Here is an 18949-nt window from a genome sequence, read left to right as displayed (position 1 = left end):
AAAACATTGGGAAGTATATCTGTACAGAAAAATATTCACTGGCAATTTATTTCCATCAGAAAGCCAGTGAGAGGATTCAAAGTGATCTCAGAAAAGCCTTTACCAGAGCCTGGGTACCAGTGTGACTCAGGTCTCAAAAATAGCAGTAGCACAGACTGTTTTATAAGTGCATTTCCTGTTTATAAGATAACACCATCTGCAGCTGACTGAACACCTGAGTGTAGACATTCGCAATTAACAATGAGGCTGATTATTTCAGTTTCAGATAGATTTATATGACTGCCACCAAGCACCTCCAAGTTTGGATGAAACACACACTTATATTTTAAATATGAAAGTTAAGTAAAAAGTTCAAGAACTTTGGACGCTTCCACGGACAAACATCTTCCTCAGTTCTGAACTAGAAATTAAGGTGCTTTTAGCTTTTAAGAGTCAAGATGTCCCAACCTCAGATATATTCAGCATTCTCATCAACACCTCCCTAGCTAGCAATAACATCTTTGAATCTGGTAGTAAAATTATTCCAATAATGCCCCTGACCAGAAACCATATCTCATGTTGCCTCCCCAGAACACTTGCACAAGCCAAGTTCACAAGGCTCTTAACGGCCCAACTCCTTCTCATTTTAGGGAAAATTGTGGATCTGTACCTACTTTCTTGACTTCATAAATGCAGCATTCAAGCATTCTTTCTGTTCTGTTTTAGTAATTTCATCTACCCCATGAAGATTTAACAGAAAGGAAAAAGGTAAATCCAAATATAACAAAGTTCTGTGATACATCAACTTCTAAAACAAACTTAATACAAATAAACCAAATGTGTTTGGATGAAATCTGCACTTACTATCTTAACATCTACTTGAGTTTGTCATCCTCCAGCACAAAGTTACCCTCTAGCTCAAATCAATTTGTCTGCTCCCCAGGCTAATTTTGAGTCTTGTAACTATGTTGTCCAGGTTTCAACAGCCATAAATGTACTAAGTATTATGATGCAATGGCAATTAAAAGCTCAGCCGAGATTATTTCCTTTTGGATAACAAAACACATTCCTTTCAGAACAGCAGTTTCATCTGACTCACATTTGGTTTTATAGCACGTGTGAAACAAGTAGCCAATGTCATTGGCTACAAGAACAGCTGTTTTTTCACCTCATCTTTCACTGCAGGCTGCCCAAGTAATACAAAAAAATTCAAAATACAAAAAAGTTGCCTGTCTCTAGACTTATTTGACCCATTTAATGAACACAGGGAAAATCCACATTTTCAGTGTGAGGAAAAATGCCTTATATAATAAAGAAACAAGACATAATTTCTCAGCTCATCTTCCTTACCTGCAACAAAGTCCCACCAAGATTATCTGATGCCAAAGTAGCCAAACACAGAAGGAAATTAACAGCACACTTCAGTTGGACATTTCTCTCCTTACCCTGCCAGTAAAATCTGTATGTCTGTAACTGCATCTCTGATCCGTATTTAAGTTTAGTAACAGTTCCCAAACAAGGACAAGAAAACAACACCATGTAGGAAACAGTCACCATGGCAGTAATTCCCCTTGGTACCATTTAGTTTTCAGCCACTCATAAAAGAATACATAAATACTTTTGATCAGGACTACAGTGAAAACCTGGAGGAGCATATTAAACCACAACACTACATAGTTAATAATGCACTAGTGACTGTGGCCAATTACATAAACTGCTTTGCTATAAATTACTCTGGCCATCTCATTAAGCCTGCCAGAAGCCCTACTGCACTTGAAATTCCATGGAAAATGGCACTCACCAAGCAATTGCCCCAAAACTTCTTCTCCTGGCTGCTGTTAATGACTTAGTATGCCACAAAACAATCATATCTTGCAGTTTTAACTACCTGTCATCTTTCCCTCCTTATATATAAGTGGTTCACCCGTAGCAGACCTCAAGAAGACAATGCTACACCACTACCTGTTTGCAGAAATACAAGCTGTAAACAAACAACAAAGGCAAAAAAAAAAAAATTAAAAAATCATATCCCTATCTCCTAAAAGTCTCCTTTGACTTTTAAAGCTCTCATTCTGCAACTTAGGGACATACCTTTCATTAAAAGGATATCACTATTCCAACTCCATGCAGATTTCCTGAACCATTTGCATGCCTAATGGTTTTGCCCCCATTGACTAGAAAAAAATAAGTAAAACACACAAATCTGAAGTGTTTTCTTTCTGACCTATTATACTTAAACTTCAGGTTATAGATTAATTTACATGTGTATAGTAATAATTCATATTATATAGAACTACCTATTGCTGCAGTTTGCAAAAGCTTATTTTGACACGGCACCACTGTCAGCCTTTGTTCAGAACTGGTTCAATTTCATGACAACCAGATCTACCTCAGTGCTCAGTCTGAAACTGCACCAACAGCAATAAAAACATACCCAGCATGAAAATAAGGGAGAAAAACCCTTTTAGCCTGATCACCCATGTTCACGGGTTGGTTAGAACTGCTGTTTGTCTTCCTACCAGGTTAAAACACTGCTGACTGTATAATCAGTGCTATTACAGGGCTGAGAAAAGGCACCTGTTTCTGGACATTCCAGGTAGGTAGATAAACAACATGCCAGTCCTACAACTATAGTGAAAGCTATTTGTAGTAAAGCTAGGGCATTAAAAAAAAAAAAAAATGAAAACTAATAAACAAAAGCTCAACAACAAAACACCAAAATGCAGCATAATGTGCTTAAAGGCTTTTATTCTCTTTGTAGAACTACAGCAAATAATCTAACCAATTCTCATCCTCCTTAGCAGACTGCTTCATACCAGCAAACAAAAAGGAGCAAATAAAAATCCTCCTCCAACGTCAAGAGAATTGATATATCTCCTCCACATCCCGAACATTTGGAGGCACAGGTATGAAGAAGCAACTTACCAAGTATACAAGCCACTGTCACAAGGGCCTAAATGTCAGCCCCCAAAACAATTACCACTTCAACCAGCCCAGTAAGCCATTCCAAAAATGGTGTGAGTATTCAGAGAAAGGTGAAAGGAGGAATCAAACAACTATAGATGCAAGAAATATTTCATTTAACCCTACCAGTCTTGGGCCCTGAAGTGCCTCAATTTGTATCTGCGCTTCAATAAGTTATCTTCCAAACTGTGATACATACCTGCATCCCTCTTTGTGCAGGTTTGAGTCACATATGCTTACTGTATTCTTGCCAGATATACTTGTCACACACTCCCAGACTAGTTGTTTCTTGTAGAAACCAGATCCATGCATGTAAAAATTCAGAATACTTTCTCGATCTTGTGCAACCTCAGCTGCTCTTACATTATGAAAATAAAAGGCTTATTTTCACTTTTCACTGCATCAATTATTTGCTTCGATTTTTCAACTCCTTCACGCTGACCAACTCTTTAAACTGGCATTATGCTCCAGTCAATTGCCTTCTTTTAAGCCTCTTTTATTATCTTCTCTCCAACATCTCATTGACACCTCACACTTTCAAATCCTAAAGAAGCCTCCCAGATACAACCAATTTTCTGAGATGCTCATTTGATTTCCACTCATTCCACCTACCTTTTCATTTCAAGGGAAGGACTTACTTTCCACAGGCATTCTTCTTATTGCAGGCATACATCAACTTTCTTTGACTGTTCATTAATATAAACTAGTTGCCAGACACAACACCCTCACTTTTGATGCAAACATCCTTTTCATTAGCTTCCTCATTCATCTTTACCTTCTATACTATGGTAGGAAAACATTTAAGGCTTTCACAGGTTTCTTCTTCCAAGCATATTAAACTGAACCATGTTTCAGTATAAAGCGCATAAAAAAGGATAAAAAGGTGAATTCAGAATCCTGAGATGGGGCTTCCAGATATAACACAATTTCCAGTTATCTTTGACTTTCATCATCTATTTGTAGTTGTCAAAACTGGGACTATTTAATCAACTAGAGATAAAAGCTTTACAGTTTCCAATGGAGAGAAAAAGCCCCAAAATGAAGTTCGTAAGCAATCTTTTTTTCTTCTTTCAGTGAGTTTATAGAATTCCAGCTTTGTGCACCTCCAGGTGCAGGGGGAAACAAAAATAAAAAAATAACCCATGACACACCATCAACCTTAAAAATAGCAGTTAGTAATACTATCAGTTTAAGATTTGCTTACAGTAACAGAGAAAACTAATTATTTCTCAAAATTATTCAGTAAAGACATCTAAAGTATTATTTTTTTAAGAGAAAAGAAAAATTCCAGACAGTAGGATCCTCATCTTCCTTCCCTGGTAATTTTTCAGGCACCCTCTCTTCTCCCCACTCACCATAGCCAGGAGAGAATTGTGTCCCAGAGGCTGCCAGCCCCAGCCTGCTGCTAATTACTTGTGCTCACAACACCTACTGAGCATTCATGATACCTGGCCTCACTTCCAGAGGCATAGCACAACTGCTTACTCCCACTCAATCCATGAAAAATTGAAGACAAACCAGTCAGGCTCTAACATCCACATTTGGTTTCTATCATCAGCAAAACAAGAGCACATCACCCTCAGAAGAAATGAGCCCTTGGAGCAAACCTCAGTTGCTGGAAACATGCAGCCTCTCCAAGCAAATAACCCTGGTAACAAAGCTGAATCCTGGATGCTACCACAGGCTAGTCCTGCTGTTGTAGCAACTCCTCCATTCTACTGACTCCAGAGTGGAACGAGCAGAACAGGTCCCCCACCTGTCACAGGACACAAAGATTGTCTTTGTCAAATGTTAGTGACACATGCTCCACACATTGCAACAAGCTGCCTTCCTTGCTATCACCTACACATTTATACTCTGACTCAGAATTTAGGGAGTTTTAACAATTTGTTTTTAATAGTCAGCAGCTGATCATCAACCATTCAAGAGTTATTGAAACATTTTCTGTCAAGAAGAGCAGGGACAGTTGCCAATGACATAGCATTAAAAAAAAAAAAAATCTCAATTTTCACCTTGAATTTGTGGTTTCCTGGTTCTTGCTGCTTTACAGTTCAGTTGCCTTGAGGCTGAGAAAATAAGCACCATGGCTTCCTACAGCCAGACTGGTACAGGCTTTTAAAACTAATCAGTGACAGACAGTAAGGCTACATTTCCAGCCACAGCATTATCTTCCAAGAGGGAAGTATTTACACAATTACTTTGTTTTAACTGCAAGGTCATATTTGCAAAACCAGATAAACACCAACATCAAACAGATACGAAGGTCTTGGGAGTATAAATCAGACAGAAGATAATAATGTAATGATAACTGGGAAACACCTCACACAGCAGCTGCCACCGCACTGAAGAATCCCACTCCCCTGAAGTTACAGGCACACATTACACATAGGAAGCAGAGAGTGGCACTGTGAGGACACACAATATCCTGCACTGTGCAGGCTCAAAGCTCTGCTCAAAGAAACTTCAAGCCTTCAGCATGTGTCTCAAACCCAGGAGTGGAAAGCCAATAGCACAGCTACATTCTCCACACAGAATACTTCAATTACTTTATTTTCAATCACCAGGCCTATCAAGGAAACACTGAGTTGTTAACTGTGGGCCCAGCAACCTGACACCAAGACCTGAACAGGCTTATTTCTTGCACAAAATACCACCTGCATTAGTGGTTGTACACAAACCACCAAGCAGCAGTTTACACAATCTAATTTGCCACCTAACAAGAGCAGAGCTGGCAGTTACAGTGTCTGCACAGCATGACCTCCTACCGATTCAAGTAGGTGACACAGCTGGGCACAGGCAGGACAGCCCTGGACCAGCCTTGTCTCTATAGGAATAGTGAAGAAAATACTGAACACCCCACGAACTCACTCTAGCAACACAAGTCTATGACCTGATGGGATTTTATTAGGCCTGCCCCATTTCCACTGGCTCCAGACTACTACTGCTCCATTTAAGAGTACACATGCATTTGGAGGGGATTTACCCTGTGACGTGAGATGCAAAAACTGATGTCCTGACCATTGGGACAGCTACACGTGAACAGGAGCGATGAAAATATACAAGCTGGATTTATAAATAAGGAGTTGGGAAATCTGATCATGCCCCTTCTGCTCACAGCTCTAACATGGATGCCTTGTGGCCTTCAGTAGTTACTCAATCTTTCACCTGCTAAGCACAATGAACACTGTGATGACCTCATCAGGAGAAGGACAAGGTAGACCAGATGATGCCCCTTAGAGCTGAAGCACACGGATGTACTGAGGACACCTGATAAAGAACTTGAGTCAGACTCCCTTCCTCACAGCTCTGGCACTCGAGGTCTCCCCTAAGATCAGCTGTGAACAAGCCTGTGGCTCCATGCACATGTGCTCTCCTTCCTTATCAAACAATAACAACTCATGCACCAAATGAACAGCAAAACATACACACTCACCTTCTCTCAAGGCATTAAAAAATGCCCTACAAAAAGTACTGAAATAAGCACTTATCATCACACACTCTGCTTTCAGTCAGGCATTTCCTCAGAAAGGAAAAAAAAGGCAGAAGTTCTTTTCCGCTTTTCTTATTCATAAATTCAATTTTTACAGAAAACACAGGAAGCTTATTTACTCTTGTGGAAAACTAATGTGTTTACTTGACAAAAATAAACACTAGGAACACAATTCAGAACCACTAACCATCACCAAGAATCAAAATTCAGCCCTTATGTTTAAAAAGCATCAGAGAATCAAAAATGTCTTTCTATAAGCATAAGAAACACTGGATGGGTTCATGGCAGGAACTGGGAGACAGGACTGGGGACAGAAGCCACAGGTTCTGTCACTAACTTGAACCATGACATCAGATAAACAACTTCACCCCCTCTTAGTCTCACCTTACACTTTAGTAAGCCAGTAATGATAAAATTACCTGCCTCACTATATGGGTGGAGAACACTTTACTAATTCATGACTACAAAGCAACTTGAGAACTGTGGATATAAAGCTTGTACATATACACACATATGTAAATTAAAATAGACACATATTATATTTATAAATTAAAACCAAGTTAGGAGAGAGCTAAAACACATTACCCAAAAGCTCCAGTCAGCACTCCAGCTATACTGAGAAGGAGTCTGCATTTTCTCTGTGCATGAATTAAGAGTCTCCTCTGAATCAGCAAGTAGCTGGTTAGTAACACCATGATCCACTTCATGAACTTCCTGTGAACAAAGAAGCAAGGTATGTAATCCAGCAGTGGTGGAGAAAGGTGAAACAAGACGGTTAGTCCATTTAACAGCTGTTTATTAAATGAAACCTGACATGGCAGTTTCACCAAAGTGAGTGGCATGGAAACACTTCCCACCGACAGCCTTTTCATTGATTTTATTTTTTTCTCCCCTAGACTATTATATACTTAATTACATTTTACATATTTTATCAAAGTATTTTATTTCCTCTGCAGCCCCCCCAACTTTCATGTTGAAGCTGCACAGATCCTTAGAACTGACGTAACATCAACATGAGACATCAGTGCCTAACATGCAGCACATCTCAGGAACCTGTGAGACTTTTCAGAACTTGAGAAAGGTCATACACATGTAGCATTTTTACTAGAGGACTAACATATGTTATTATAATACTGATACATCAAGTGCTTATAGTTACTCTTAGTTACACTATAAATGGTATACAAATACAAGCCAAACACTTCAGAGACAAATAATTTGACTCATATATACCACTATAAATAAGCAGCAGTCTTTTCTAATTCTGTAGCACTCTCCCTTGTGGATCAGTATTCTTCGCTTTGGAAGTCAGTTTTACTTTACGAAGGGAAACCGAGCCACAGAATGTCACTTGTGCCATCCCACCCAGCAAACGGTACAAAACCAGCCCAGGGCCCTGACGAGTAACCCCGCCCGTACTACCGGAGCCGCCGGGATGAGGCAACACTGCGTTTCAGCTCCAAGCCGCCTCAGAACCGAGAAGTGTCGTGCGCGCCCCCGCCCAGCGCTGCCCGGGCTGGGGACAGGCTCCGGAGGGCGCAGCGGGGAGAGGCAAAGGCACAGACACTGTGGGGTACGCGATGTCAGAGCAGAGCTGCGCCCGCGGGGCTTTTCCACGCCAACCCCGCACTCGCTGCAACCTCCACCACTGGCTGCCGCCCGCTCCCTCCCCTGCTAAACGCCGGGGTTCGGCGGCTGCCCGGCAACCCCGCAGCCGCCTCCCCGCCGGCTCTCCTGGGAGCCCGCGGCCACCGCACAGCGGGGAGCCCCGAGGGCCACTCGGCCCCGCCCGCCCCAAAAACTTTCGGGGAGGCGTGTGGGGACGGCGGAGGGGCCACGCCGCCGCCGCCCGTGCAGGGCCCGCCCGGGCAGGGAGCGGAGCCGCCGCCCCCCGCACCTACCTGCGCGGCCCGCCGCTGGCCCGGGGGGCGGCGGCCGGGGGCACGGAGCCCGCCGGAGGGGTAGGCGGGGAGCGGGGAGCGCGGCGCTTACCATGGAGGGGGGCGAGGGCCGCGCGGCGCCCGCCAGCTGCCTCCGCGGGGCCGCCATTTAAAGGGGCCGGCGCCGGCCGCGCCGCCGGCCCGCCGCGGGAGGAGGCTGTGAGGGGCGAGCGGCGCCGCTGCTCCCGCCGAGGGGGAGCCGTCATGAGGGGCGGAGAGCGCTGCGGCGCCTCGGCTGCTCTCTTCGGCCGGAACGGCAGCCCCTCTGCGGCTTCCGCAAGGGTTAAGCGGGAAGCCTCCGCGCCGGTGGAAAGTTTGAGGGCTGTAGTAGGAAAAAACTCCCGGCTGCGGGGGGGCCTGCGCCCGCTGCCCTCCGTGAGCGCAGCCGGTTAAACAGCGAGCGCCCGGGCAGCGAAACGGCTCCCAGATCCTGGATTCGTGGCATTCGACGGAAAACACTGCCGAGAGGCTGCTACTGGGGGGATTCCTAGGGGGAGAGGGGGAAGGATGGCTGCGGGCCGAGCCGAGGGTGAGGTGACAAAGAAAGTCAGTGAGGGCGGTTTCATCCCAAGAAAGCCTGGGTCTCGTTCTTGAGGCTGCTGAGAAGCGTCGAGTGGTTTCTGCCCTGAGCTCTGAGCGCCCGGAGGGCTCCCCAAGGTAGGGGACCCAACCAGACCGATGATGGCTCGCAGATTTGTGCCCTCAGCTCACCTGACAGGAAAAAGAGCCCTGTGAGGTGCAGAGAAATCACATTGCTGGGTAATTGCCTGGGAGATGATGGATGGATGGATGGATGGATAAATGGATAAAAGCAGCCGGTTATGACAATGTGGTTTCCTCCTGTTTTCCCCTTTCTCTCTACCTCTCCCCCAGGAAACGTGTGAAGGCTCTTCCTGGATATCTCAGGGCCCTGTGATACCTTCTCACTGCTGCATTAGAAAAAGTGCCCAAAGTGCCCACGGGTGACACCTCCTCCCAGCTGTTAGCACAGACAGGACAGTGTTAATGCAAGCAACTGCAAGTCTCCAAAATTTACAAGAGTGTAAAAAAGAATTTGTGTTTTGTTTCATTTTTGTTCCTTGCTTTCTTGATTTGCACCTGAAACTTGAATTTTGAGAGTTTTTTTCAACAACACTCAGGGTACCAGTTTATTTTTCTTTTTGTCCAAAAACTAAATCCTATTGGGTTATCCAAGTGGGAGAAGCTTCATGTTCAGCTACTGGTTGCCAGCAACAGTAACCAACCTTTGTATTCCCTCAGTTAAAAGCTCACTGACCTGGCACTTTGGCTCAGGCATGAGCTGGAGGATTCACAAGAGAATTGCTAGTTTAGGGTGACATGAACATAAATAGCATTTACAGGAACAGTGGTGGTACATCCATCACAACACACTTGAAGGGTTTTTTTGAAGCACACCAAGTACTTGGGTTCAAATCAGACAATGTTAGGATTGCCTTTGGTTCAGATCCATCTTCACACACTGACTTCTCTGACACGCAGTCACAATCAGCATTCTAAACCAGTATGTCAGTCCAAAATCATCTTGATCTGCCAGGTACCTTCGACTCTACTGATTATTCCCTCCTCAAACTCTTCATTGTTTTTGACTCCTCTAACTTTTTCCTTTCATATTTTGGCTTCGCTCACCAACACTTTGGCAGTACTTCCTTCAGAAGACCCTCACAAACTTCCATCTTCCTTTTGAAGGGTTCTGTTGCTCTGCACTTGGTCCCACTTCCCTTCCTAATATGATTCCATTCCTGGTAATTACAAGTCTTCCCACTCTCTCAAGCCATTTCAGAGAAGCATTTGCCTCTCAAGTTCCTTTAACCATAACCTATCCTGCTTTTGCTTATCACACTGCTTTGGGATCTGCACACCAAAGCTAAAGTGACAACTGGTGACTCCAGGAATGGGCCATTGCTCTCGACATCATTTGATCAGCCAAGTTTTGTGAATCAAGTATGGGTCCTTTTTGCTTTCAATTGCAAAGAAAAGCAGAAATACTCATCCACTCTCTCAGCTGCATTATGCTTTAAGAGTTACTGAATTGAGTCTTTACTGGATACTCAAGTGCAATTCTGTTACCTGGAGAGTTTTGAAGATAGGCTAGATCATTAGGTGAAGTGTGTCATAATCCCTAACCCTGTAGTTGAGGGAAGATGTGTCAGCCAAATGGTGACAGTAGCCCATGCTTGGTACAGGTGCAGCAGGGCTGGCAAGATTGGTTGGTACGGGTGAGGCTTGGAGCTGCTGTAGCTCCTCTCACAGAGTCCTGCTCTGTGAGGGCCTTGTATAAACACAGACTAATTCAGAGCACACCTGCTCACCTTGCAGGCAGGCTGCCTCTCCAGCAGTTCTGCCCTCCACCCAAGTTGCATGGACAAGCTCTACTTAAATATAAATAGAGCTTAAGTAGTCGACTTTTGATGAAAAAGTGTTTGTTCTGCACTGAAGAAAACCCCTTTGGGGAATACAGTTTACGTGTAAACACCATGTGCATATAGCCACAAAGATACTGAGTTCCTGAAATTTCTTTTTGTGGTGCATTAGAGTCTGGACCTTGAGAAAATTTAACCAATGCTCTTTGTGTTTTCACCATCACTCGGGAGGGGTTCAGCAGAAGAGAGGTCTCCTTTGGCGTATCTGGATATTCTATACTCAGCCCAAAGTTGTGGTTTATACAACCCTAAGTGAAAAACAATGTAATATCTTCCCTCTGCTCTCAGAGTGTTTTTGACATGTTCTCAGAGAAAGAGAGCAGAACAGCCGCTGGGGAAGTAATTGTTGTCACTTGTATCGTGGCTCTCATCCAGGGAACAGGCAGAGCACTGTGAGCTCAAAGCTGTGGTAACTTTAGTAAGTGTGACATTCACTAGGCAGAATGTGAGGTCCTGTTGCTCTAATACACACATAGTTTTTACCCATACTACCAGAGGGAGAGATGGTGAGGCCATGTACTTCAGCAACCATGAGCCAGCACGTTGGGAAACTCTATAGATCTGCAGTGTCTTCATTCATCTTCTTCTTGATAGTAGGTGAGTGCCAAACCACCTTCTTTAATAAGAAGAAATGTAGGTTGTTTGTGGAGCTTGGCTTGAGAAGTTTGGGGTTTTTTTTTCAAAATGCAACTTTCAACTGAGGGCTTCCTGAGGGTGCAGGGAAATTGTATTTAGTGTTGTGTATTGCATTAAAACATGTTTTTCTCTTTAGATACATTCCTGTTTATCTCATATAAATGTTCAGAAAGAGTGTATTTGCCTGTCTTTTCCCAGATGTGTATCATCATTCCTAGAGGCTTCATTTCTATTTTGTTTCTCCGATATATTAGCAACCAGTTATTGTCAGAAGGTGATTATTCTATATCCATTTGTGAAAGCCAACCTCAGCCCAGGTCAAAAGTCATATAAATTAAGAGCAGCAGTGTGCAGTCATTGATCACTTAATCATAGATGTCTGGGAGCTGGATACAGCTTGTAAAGTACCTTCATGGCACCAGAACGGTATGAGTGTGAAACTGAGCTCTAAAGCAAACAAAATTATCTGAAAGACAGTAATTTCATCAGAAGAGGATTTTTTTGTGGGTTAGAAATTGAGCACTGTTTGCCCTCAACCCCTCCTCCAGCTACTCAGTGTGAATAGAGAAGAGGAGGCTAAACTGGAAAGGTAGAATTCTGCACTGACCTCCACGCACCGTTTTGGTTCCCCCATGCTGTTGGCAGCTGGCAGGAGGAGCTTGCAGAGTGCTCAGATTTACTCCAGGCACCAAAGACTTAAGTGAGGCTCCAGGACAGGAAGAGAGTGCAGCTGTATTTTATTATTTCCTTTTGTCTCCCTGGTTCCTCCAGCCTGCCATGCGTATTTGTATTTCTCACTTACATGTCTGATATGGCCTTACATGGGGAAGTATCAACCTGCAGATTTTGTAAAGGGGAGGCTGAGGGCTTTAGTAGGTGCCCTGTTAGTACTGCCAAATGTGGAGCACATTACTATGTTACAGGGAGTCCCAGAGACCTTTCTCCCCTCGTGGCTGAGGACTTCATATGACAGTGACCTATTAGATCATCTAATGGTTTGTCCAGGTCTCGACAAGATCATCCATGCTGTATTTCTCTGTACCCTGTCTAGCTCAAGTGCTTTCACCACAAAGCCTTGCATTGCTCTCTATGGGCTTGAGCCCCACAGCCCGAATGACAAGGGACCTACACATCACTCTGCTAATGAAGCAATTGACTTTAAAAGAGCTTTGAAGCAGAGTCAGCAAAGCATTTGGCATGGTATGCTCCCAGATGCCAGAACGATAAGGGCATTGTGTAATTGAATACCAGTGAACTAATATGTTCCAGTTTTGCGGCCTTTAAAAATAAAAAGAAAGAAGAGAAAGAGAGAAAAATAGAGGTAGTGCTGTAACCTTCTCAGTGAAACCCCCAAAGAGAGTTGGGACAAAGCAGGGCAGCCAACCCCTCTCCTGTTTCAATTTTCCTAATTAAGTTACATGATTTGTATTGAAACAAAGATGTGGAATAAAACAGATGACAAGGCCAGTTATTTCATGACAGGAGATATGTGTAAAAATCATGATGAACAGCAGCTGCATCAAAGCACATTGTTCCTACTCATTTGCATTCTATATGCCACTAAGTGTCTGTGTAAAAAGTATACCTTTTGCATCACTCAAAGAAATAAAAATTATAGTTGAGTTACAGGGGTGCATATGGCAAGATTGGAATACTTGTAGCAGAGAAGAAATTTTGTGGCCATTCCATGAAAACAAGGTAGCAGTAGCACACACTAGCTAAAGCAGCAGTTATCCAGTGGAGAAAATGGTTAATAAACTGAGATTTTGAAAGAGTACTCATTATGAAACTGCTCAAATTCACTCTAATAAATAACCAAATAGATCCCTTCAGAATATTTGATGCACAAAACTGTAATATGTCAAACTTCGTAAGTTATTTCAATTATACTTCATATTTCCTCAAAGTATCCTGTCAAGATACTTCAACTTTTATGATTAATGCCTTGATACATGTACCTAACTGGACAGGGAAGATCTAGACCTCAGATTTCCCCAAGAAGCTCCAGTGGGCTCATTGGTAAGATTACACGTGAACAAAAGGGTAATATCTCACCTGGTACCTTTAATAAGAATTACTAATTTTAGGGGACCAGATTCAAAACTATATTTGGGTACCTAATTCCCAGGCATCCAATTCCCATGGGTTGGTGTTCCAGTTCTAAGGTAAAATTTTTCACTTTGAGGTAAAAGCACAGAGCACCAAACAGCTCGTAAAGTGTTTCACATGCTGTGTTGTTGCCTAGTTTCACAGCCAGTTTATGGTTCCTGTATTTTTTGCATCCAGGAGTTCTCTTTTGTCTCATATTTAAACTGTGAGCTCTATACCCCAGCCTTTTGTAAGGTGCCCAGAACAACAGGGCCCTGCTGGCTGACAGAAATCCTCTACTCCCATATGAATCATAAATAATAACAACTATGAATACAAACGTGATTTTTGTGTACAAGCATGCCTGGAGGAGCCATTCAAGTAACTCTCAAACTGATCATAAAGGGGTTTGGTTTTCCATTGCCTCGAGAAATTTGTCTCTGGGCAGAGTCTATTGTCATTGTGATGCTTTACCAAGCCAACACAATAGCGTTTCACACTCTGTGGATGGCAATGAAAGACTCAAGACAATGAAAAATCCCGACCTTCGCCCTGGAACGGTCTGCAATCCTTGAGAGGATACCAACTAGCTCAAAGGGAGACCATTTCACTTGAAGAAAATAAAACAGCAGAAGAACATTTTCCAAAAATTGGTCTGAACTCTTTCTTGGCAAAAGCTTATATTTAGGTCTGCTTTTCCCTCTTTTTTGACAGCAACTATTCCTCTCATTTTCTGTGCCCAGGCTTGTTTCCAGAAATGAGATCCACTCTCACTACTCTTAGCTCAAGGATATGATTCTATGATTAGCACCTGAGTATGAGAGGGGAGGTTGAAATATCTGCTACAGACATGTTCATGTTTTTCTAACAAAAGTTAGCAGGAGATGGTCCCTTCACAGAAAATGGCTGTCACTCTCAGTTTCAGTATGGGCATAAGGCTGATGTTCTGTCCCCCAGCCTGCTGATAGGATATGCTAAGGGTTCAGTCTCTGGTAATAGAAATTCTTCCCATAATTTCAAGATTTCCTGTCCTGTAACTGAAAGTGCATGCCAAAAATTCTAAGAATCACATTAGGTTTTGGGACACAGGCAGTTGCATTAGATGCACACTTATTCACTGTGCTTGCCAAAATAGAACTGCCAGTGTATAAATGTACGAGCATATTTTGCTTTGCCTCAAAAGCCGTCGAGGCAGGAACATCAGGCCCTGAGACTTTTCAGGGTGGGAAGAAAGAGGTTAGTGTTGCAGATGGAAATGGGGTTGACTGGACTCTAAATTTCATCCAAAGCCATTAGACAATGGCATTAATCTTCCTTCCTCTAGTATGGCACTAGAAAGAAGCTGATATTCAGGAAAAGACTTGTCTGTACACAAGAACATAATCTGAGCAGGACCTAGAAAGAAAATCCCTATCATCATAACAGTGACTGCCCTCACCTGCTAATTCCAGGAGCCATTCTTTGTGCTGGTTAGAGATCAGGAGCAGCAGGGATATTTATCATCCTATCACCCTCAGCTGTCCTCTTCTGTCTCTCTTTCCTGGTACAGATGTAGGAGTTACTGGTGGAGGTGCAAACAAGGACAATGCAGCAGCTGTGACTCCTGTAACAGCACAGCCTTTGTTGTTGACACCTGAGCCTTGGAACCTTTTGGTGACTCAAACACCAGCCAAGGAGAAAGCCAAAGAGGGTGAAACTGTGGTCTTGAACTGCCATCTTAACAGTCCACAGCATCCTTCCCTGACCAACCTGATGGTGAAGTGGTACAAAGAAGATGAGAAGGGGCAGATGGACCTGCTAGAAAAGAATATGACCATCTTGCCAAATAACTCCAGGATCTTCATGAGTGGAGACTTGTCCCAAGGGGATGTTTCCCTGATTATCCTCAATGTGACAACCAGTGACCATGGTATTTATTTCTGTGAGGTTACACTTCCAGATGGGAAGGTGGTGACAGGAGATGGCACAAAGCTCAGGATCAGGAGGGCTCTGGGTAATACTTGGAGTTATTTACTTTTTTTTTTCCCTTTTTTTTTTTTTTTTTCCAAAGCTGGTCTGCACACTTGCAGAAACAAAGAAGTTGGCCTATTTAGTGTCTGGCAGTAAGGGCATGGAGTGTAATTGCTCTGTAGCATTTCTCATTATTTTTGTAAGGTCAGCTAAAATACCTTAGTTTTTGTCGGTAAACAATCACAGGTATTAATATAAGGAGAAGCATTTACACCACAAAAAGGAGGAATAAGGTTATCCATAAAAATAAAGTCACTGCAAAGAATGAAACCGTCAGACAAGTTCCCCTTGTGTTCATAGCTCTAGCTGAACCCCCATGAGTGACATGTAACAAGGTACAATCTCAAGGAACAGCTCTAGACCTCTTTTTATTTTTTTTATGTTATTTCTCTCCAACCCACTAACTTCCATAGTCATTCCTTAACTCTGAATGATGTAAGCAATCCCACGATAATCATGAGGATCACATATTATATGATCATTATATAATTTCTGATTAACTTCATTCACATTAAAATGAAAGTAGCATTAAAAATGCCATGCTATGTTTTCTTAGCCGCACAGATAGATACTAGGCATATTAAGTAAAGAGGTAACTTGCTATGTCTGTAGCAGCTGGAAATGTCAACCTTTCCTTTTCTGTAGGCTAAACAGATTCTAGTCCCAAAAAGTCAACACATTAGGAAGGTTATTATCTTATTATCTAATTAACAAAAAATACCTCCTTCTGTGTCAACAGTAAATTATGCAAGTGCCATTTTCCTCTTTTTCATTACCAAAGCTTCTATCTCACCAAGATTCACTAAGCCTTTGGCCTTTTGAGCCTAAATTACTAATTTCTATAACACTACTTATCTTAAACTGTAGCACTTAGGCAGGCAAACTGTGCCCCCTCTGCAAGGGCTTGGTTGTGTGTCTAATGAGGTCTCCTGTTGGATTGATCTCACAGTCTCAGTAGCACACAGGTTACTGAAATGTCTGCACTCTGGCCAGCATAATTGCCTTTCTGTGTTCCTGAGATGATGAAATGTGTAATTTCAGCACTATGCCATCTCTGCCATGCAACAGTTCCAAAAACAACCAGTCAAAGGAAGGACTTCAGTGGAGCTCTCTCTGCTCTCTGGTGCTGTCTCCCTTGGAAGTGGACAGTCAGACCAATGGCTTTCTCAGAGTTGTCAGTGTAATTTTTTTCCTTTCAAAAATAAAGCATACAGGCCTGAGTCCCATTAATTCAAGCAGCAGCTTCTTATGACATCCCATAGTGTCTAGCTGGTGAGGGAGATTTTCTGGGGTGATGGGACTGCCCTGTCTCTAAAGCACCAGATAACACAGCAGCTTAAGAATGCTGCTTAGGAGTTCCTACCTAAGAATGAAAAAAATCAGAACCTCTGTAGTGCAAGTCGCTCTCCTGTGTAGAAGGGACTTCATGTCAGACAAGACATCAGTATGATCATAGTAAGCAGCTTCCTCTGCAGCCACTGCAGAAAAGGGGCTGGCTGTATTGCATATACTTGTCTGGAAAACATCTCTTCTGTTACTCTCTCTGCTTTTTCTCCCCCAGGCTTGTTTGGTATAGAAGAATCCATTGGAACAATCATTGGGGTTGTAGCAGCTGGCATTGGAGGCATAGTGGTTCTGATCGTTGTTTTAACCCCACAGCTGAGGAGGTGCATCCTCTGCATGAGACAAGAGTCTCGCCAAAGGTATCTGTGTTTTAACTGAGAGACAAATTAGACATTTACTTACCTCTGGTCACACATGGGATCTGGTTCAGGAAATAAGCAGTGTGAAGGAAGCGCTAACAGCTAGTTCTATGTTCCATCACTTTTTCAAACAGTGTTTTGTTTATGCTGTAAAGCTTCACTAGTGGGCCTAATGAGTTACCTATAAAGACAATAATAGGATCTTTAATTGCTACTTTGGACTAAGAGTTTTTCAATGAGATGCTGCAGCTTCTTTTAACAAAAGGACTCATTCAGTTCTTTTACGTTTATGCTGAAGGATGGTTCTTCCTCCTGCCAGCTTCGTGTTTGTCAGTACTCTTGCAACGCTTGTGTACAGAAAGCCTATGATGGCTTAGGTGTGTGAGGTGTGGTTTCTAAAGCCCTGCTTAAAGATCTGTCTTCTATTAGGCCAGCTGATAACATTGGGGAAACCAGACATTTTCACCACACGAGCCAAAGAAATGCCCCAATAAGAGGTTGATGTACCCAAAAGCTCGCCTGCTTTTTTCTGTTCTGTCAACTGGTCTAATTTGAGGAGACAGACACTGCATTTTGAAACAAGTTTAGTTCCCATTTTGAGCTACCCAAGATGTGGTGTGCATTTCAGAGCGAGCTCAGCTGACTTTTTGCATTCATTGAGGAGACGTGTGATTTGCACCTCCTCTCCTGGCGCTCAAAAATCTTGCTCAGCCTGATGAAAAAATCCGCTCTCTGAAGGGCTGAAGGAAGAGCTGCTCTTGTCATTCACTGGAGCGCTGCCGCCACCTGATGGACAGCGTGGCGGGGACAGGGACGCGCCGGGAGCTCTGCCTCTCCTACCGGAGAGAATCTTCCAGCCTTTGCTGGCAAGCGCACACCCTTCCGTAGGCTGATGCTGCCCACACAGCATCATCCCTCTCCAAACGTTCTATATTAAGAGTTCACAATCTCTTCTTTTGCCAGAAAGCCTCGGAGGAGTTTATTGTGTTGTCCTGACTCTGTGTTGCTCACTCATTCTCTCTCCTTCTTACTCAGCATAGCTTGAGGTGCAGCATTACAGGAGCCACTGGGATATGCAAAGCCTGCAGGTGGAACAATTTCTGATGCCCCAGAAGCCAAATAAACGAAGTTCTAGATGGAATAAAAGCCTTTGCCTCTACATGTTGACTTTGGCATTTTTATTTTTGTTAGCAAGCTTCTTTTTCCTGCAGCTTTGACAGCCGTGGTGGCATATTCACCATCCTCCTTCTGCAAGGAGCAAAGCAACTTTTTGTGTAGAAATTTGTATTATCACCTGCCAAAACTCCACTTAGTTTGGCAACATATCTCTGATGTTAGACTCTGATGAGGCACCCTGGGTCTTTCTGTGCCATTAGTACTTATTTTAAAGCTGCAGCTCAAAGTTTGTCAGCTGAGCTTCAGCAGGGACAGAAGAAGCCCAGCCTAAGCAGGTGCTCCAGGTGCACGTGTAGTGCTAGCACCTACCCGAGGAAATCAGAAGCATTGCTTCTGGGGATGCAGGTGTGGCTCCCATTTGTCTGTGCCTCCTGCCAAAGTGGCTCTTGTCCTCTTGCCTTGCTCCAGCCTAAACACTTGTGACAAAGATGCAAAGGAGGCCCACTCCTACACAGATACTCCTGCCTGAAAGAATGGGATTTTGGTTTCTCTTGCCAGAAGGAAACGTAGCACTTGAATATA

General features: G+C 43.3%; 2 protein-coding genes across 4 annotated transcripts in view; one reads left to right on the top strand and one right to left on the bottom strand.

The window, feature by feature from the left end:
- GRAMD1C (GRAM domain containing 1C) overlaps window positions 1-8462 on the bottom strand; it is a 51241-nt gene extending 42779 nt beyond the window's left edge. For both annotated transcript variants that reach the window (XM_066340972.1, XM_066340973.1), the window contains exons 1-2: window positions 8426-8462; window positions 7019-7147 (exon numbers count right to left, since the gene is read on the bottom strand). In XM_066340972.1, coding sequence (XP_066197069.1) covers window positions 7019-7147; window positions 8426-8428 — 132 coding nt within the window. In that variant the 5' untranslated portion in view covers window positions 8429-8462. The remainder of the gene's footprint in view (window positions 1-7018; window positions 7148-8425) is intronic.
- A 2863-nt stretch (window positions 8463-11325) lies between these two features.
- Window positions 11326-18400, top strand: LOC136373830 (uncharacterized). Of its 2 annotated transcripts, none has more exons than XM_066338847.1 (4): window positions 11326-11411; window positions 15088-15531; window positions 17110-17251; window positions 18292-18400. In XM_066338847.1, exons 1-4 carry the CDS (start codon window positions 11345-11347, stop codon window positions 18353-18355), a joined length of 717 nt encoding a protein of 238 aa, XP_066194944.1. In that variant the 5' UTR covers window positions 11326-11344; the 3' UTR covers window positions 18356-18400. The 2 variants fall into 2 exon arrangements, with proteins under 2 accessions (XP_066194944.1, XP_066194952.1); XM_066338855.1 differs by having other exon boundaries at window positions 18287-18400.
- Window positions 18401-18949: the final 549 nt, after the last annotated feature.

Source organism: Sylvia atricapilla, chromosome 2 (assembly GCF_009819655.1).
Source record: "Sylvia atricapilla isolate bSylAtr1 chromosome 2, bSylAtr1.pri, whole genome shotgun sequence".
NCBI lineage: Eukaryota > Metazoa > Chordata > Aves > Passeriformes > Sylviidae > Sylvia > Sylvia atricapilla.
Note: the sequence above shows the minus strand (reverse complement) of the source record. Positions and strands in the feature narration are given on the sequence as shown.

Bases quoted from the DNA above. Each gene is read 5' to 3' on its own strand.
- LOC136373830 (XM_066338847.1), top strand. From the start codon at position 11,345: ATGAGCCAGCACGTTGGGAAACTCTATAGATCTGCAGTGTCTTCATTC. The intron at 11,412-15,087 runs GTGAGTGCCAAA...TTCCTGGTACAG, and splicing joins CATCTTCTTCTTGATAGTAG to ATGTAGGAGTTACTGGTGGA. The intron at 17,252-18,291 runs GTATCTGTGTTT...TACTCAGCATAG, and splicing joins AGACAAGAGTCTCGCCAAAG to CTTGAGGTGCAGCATTACAG.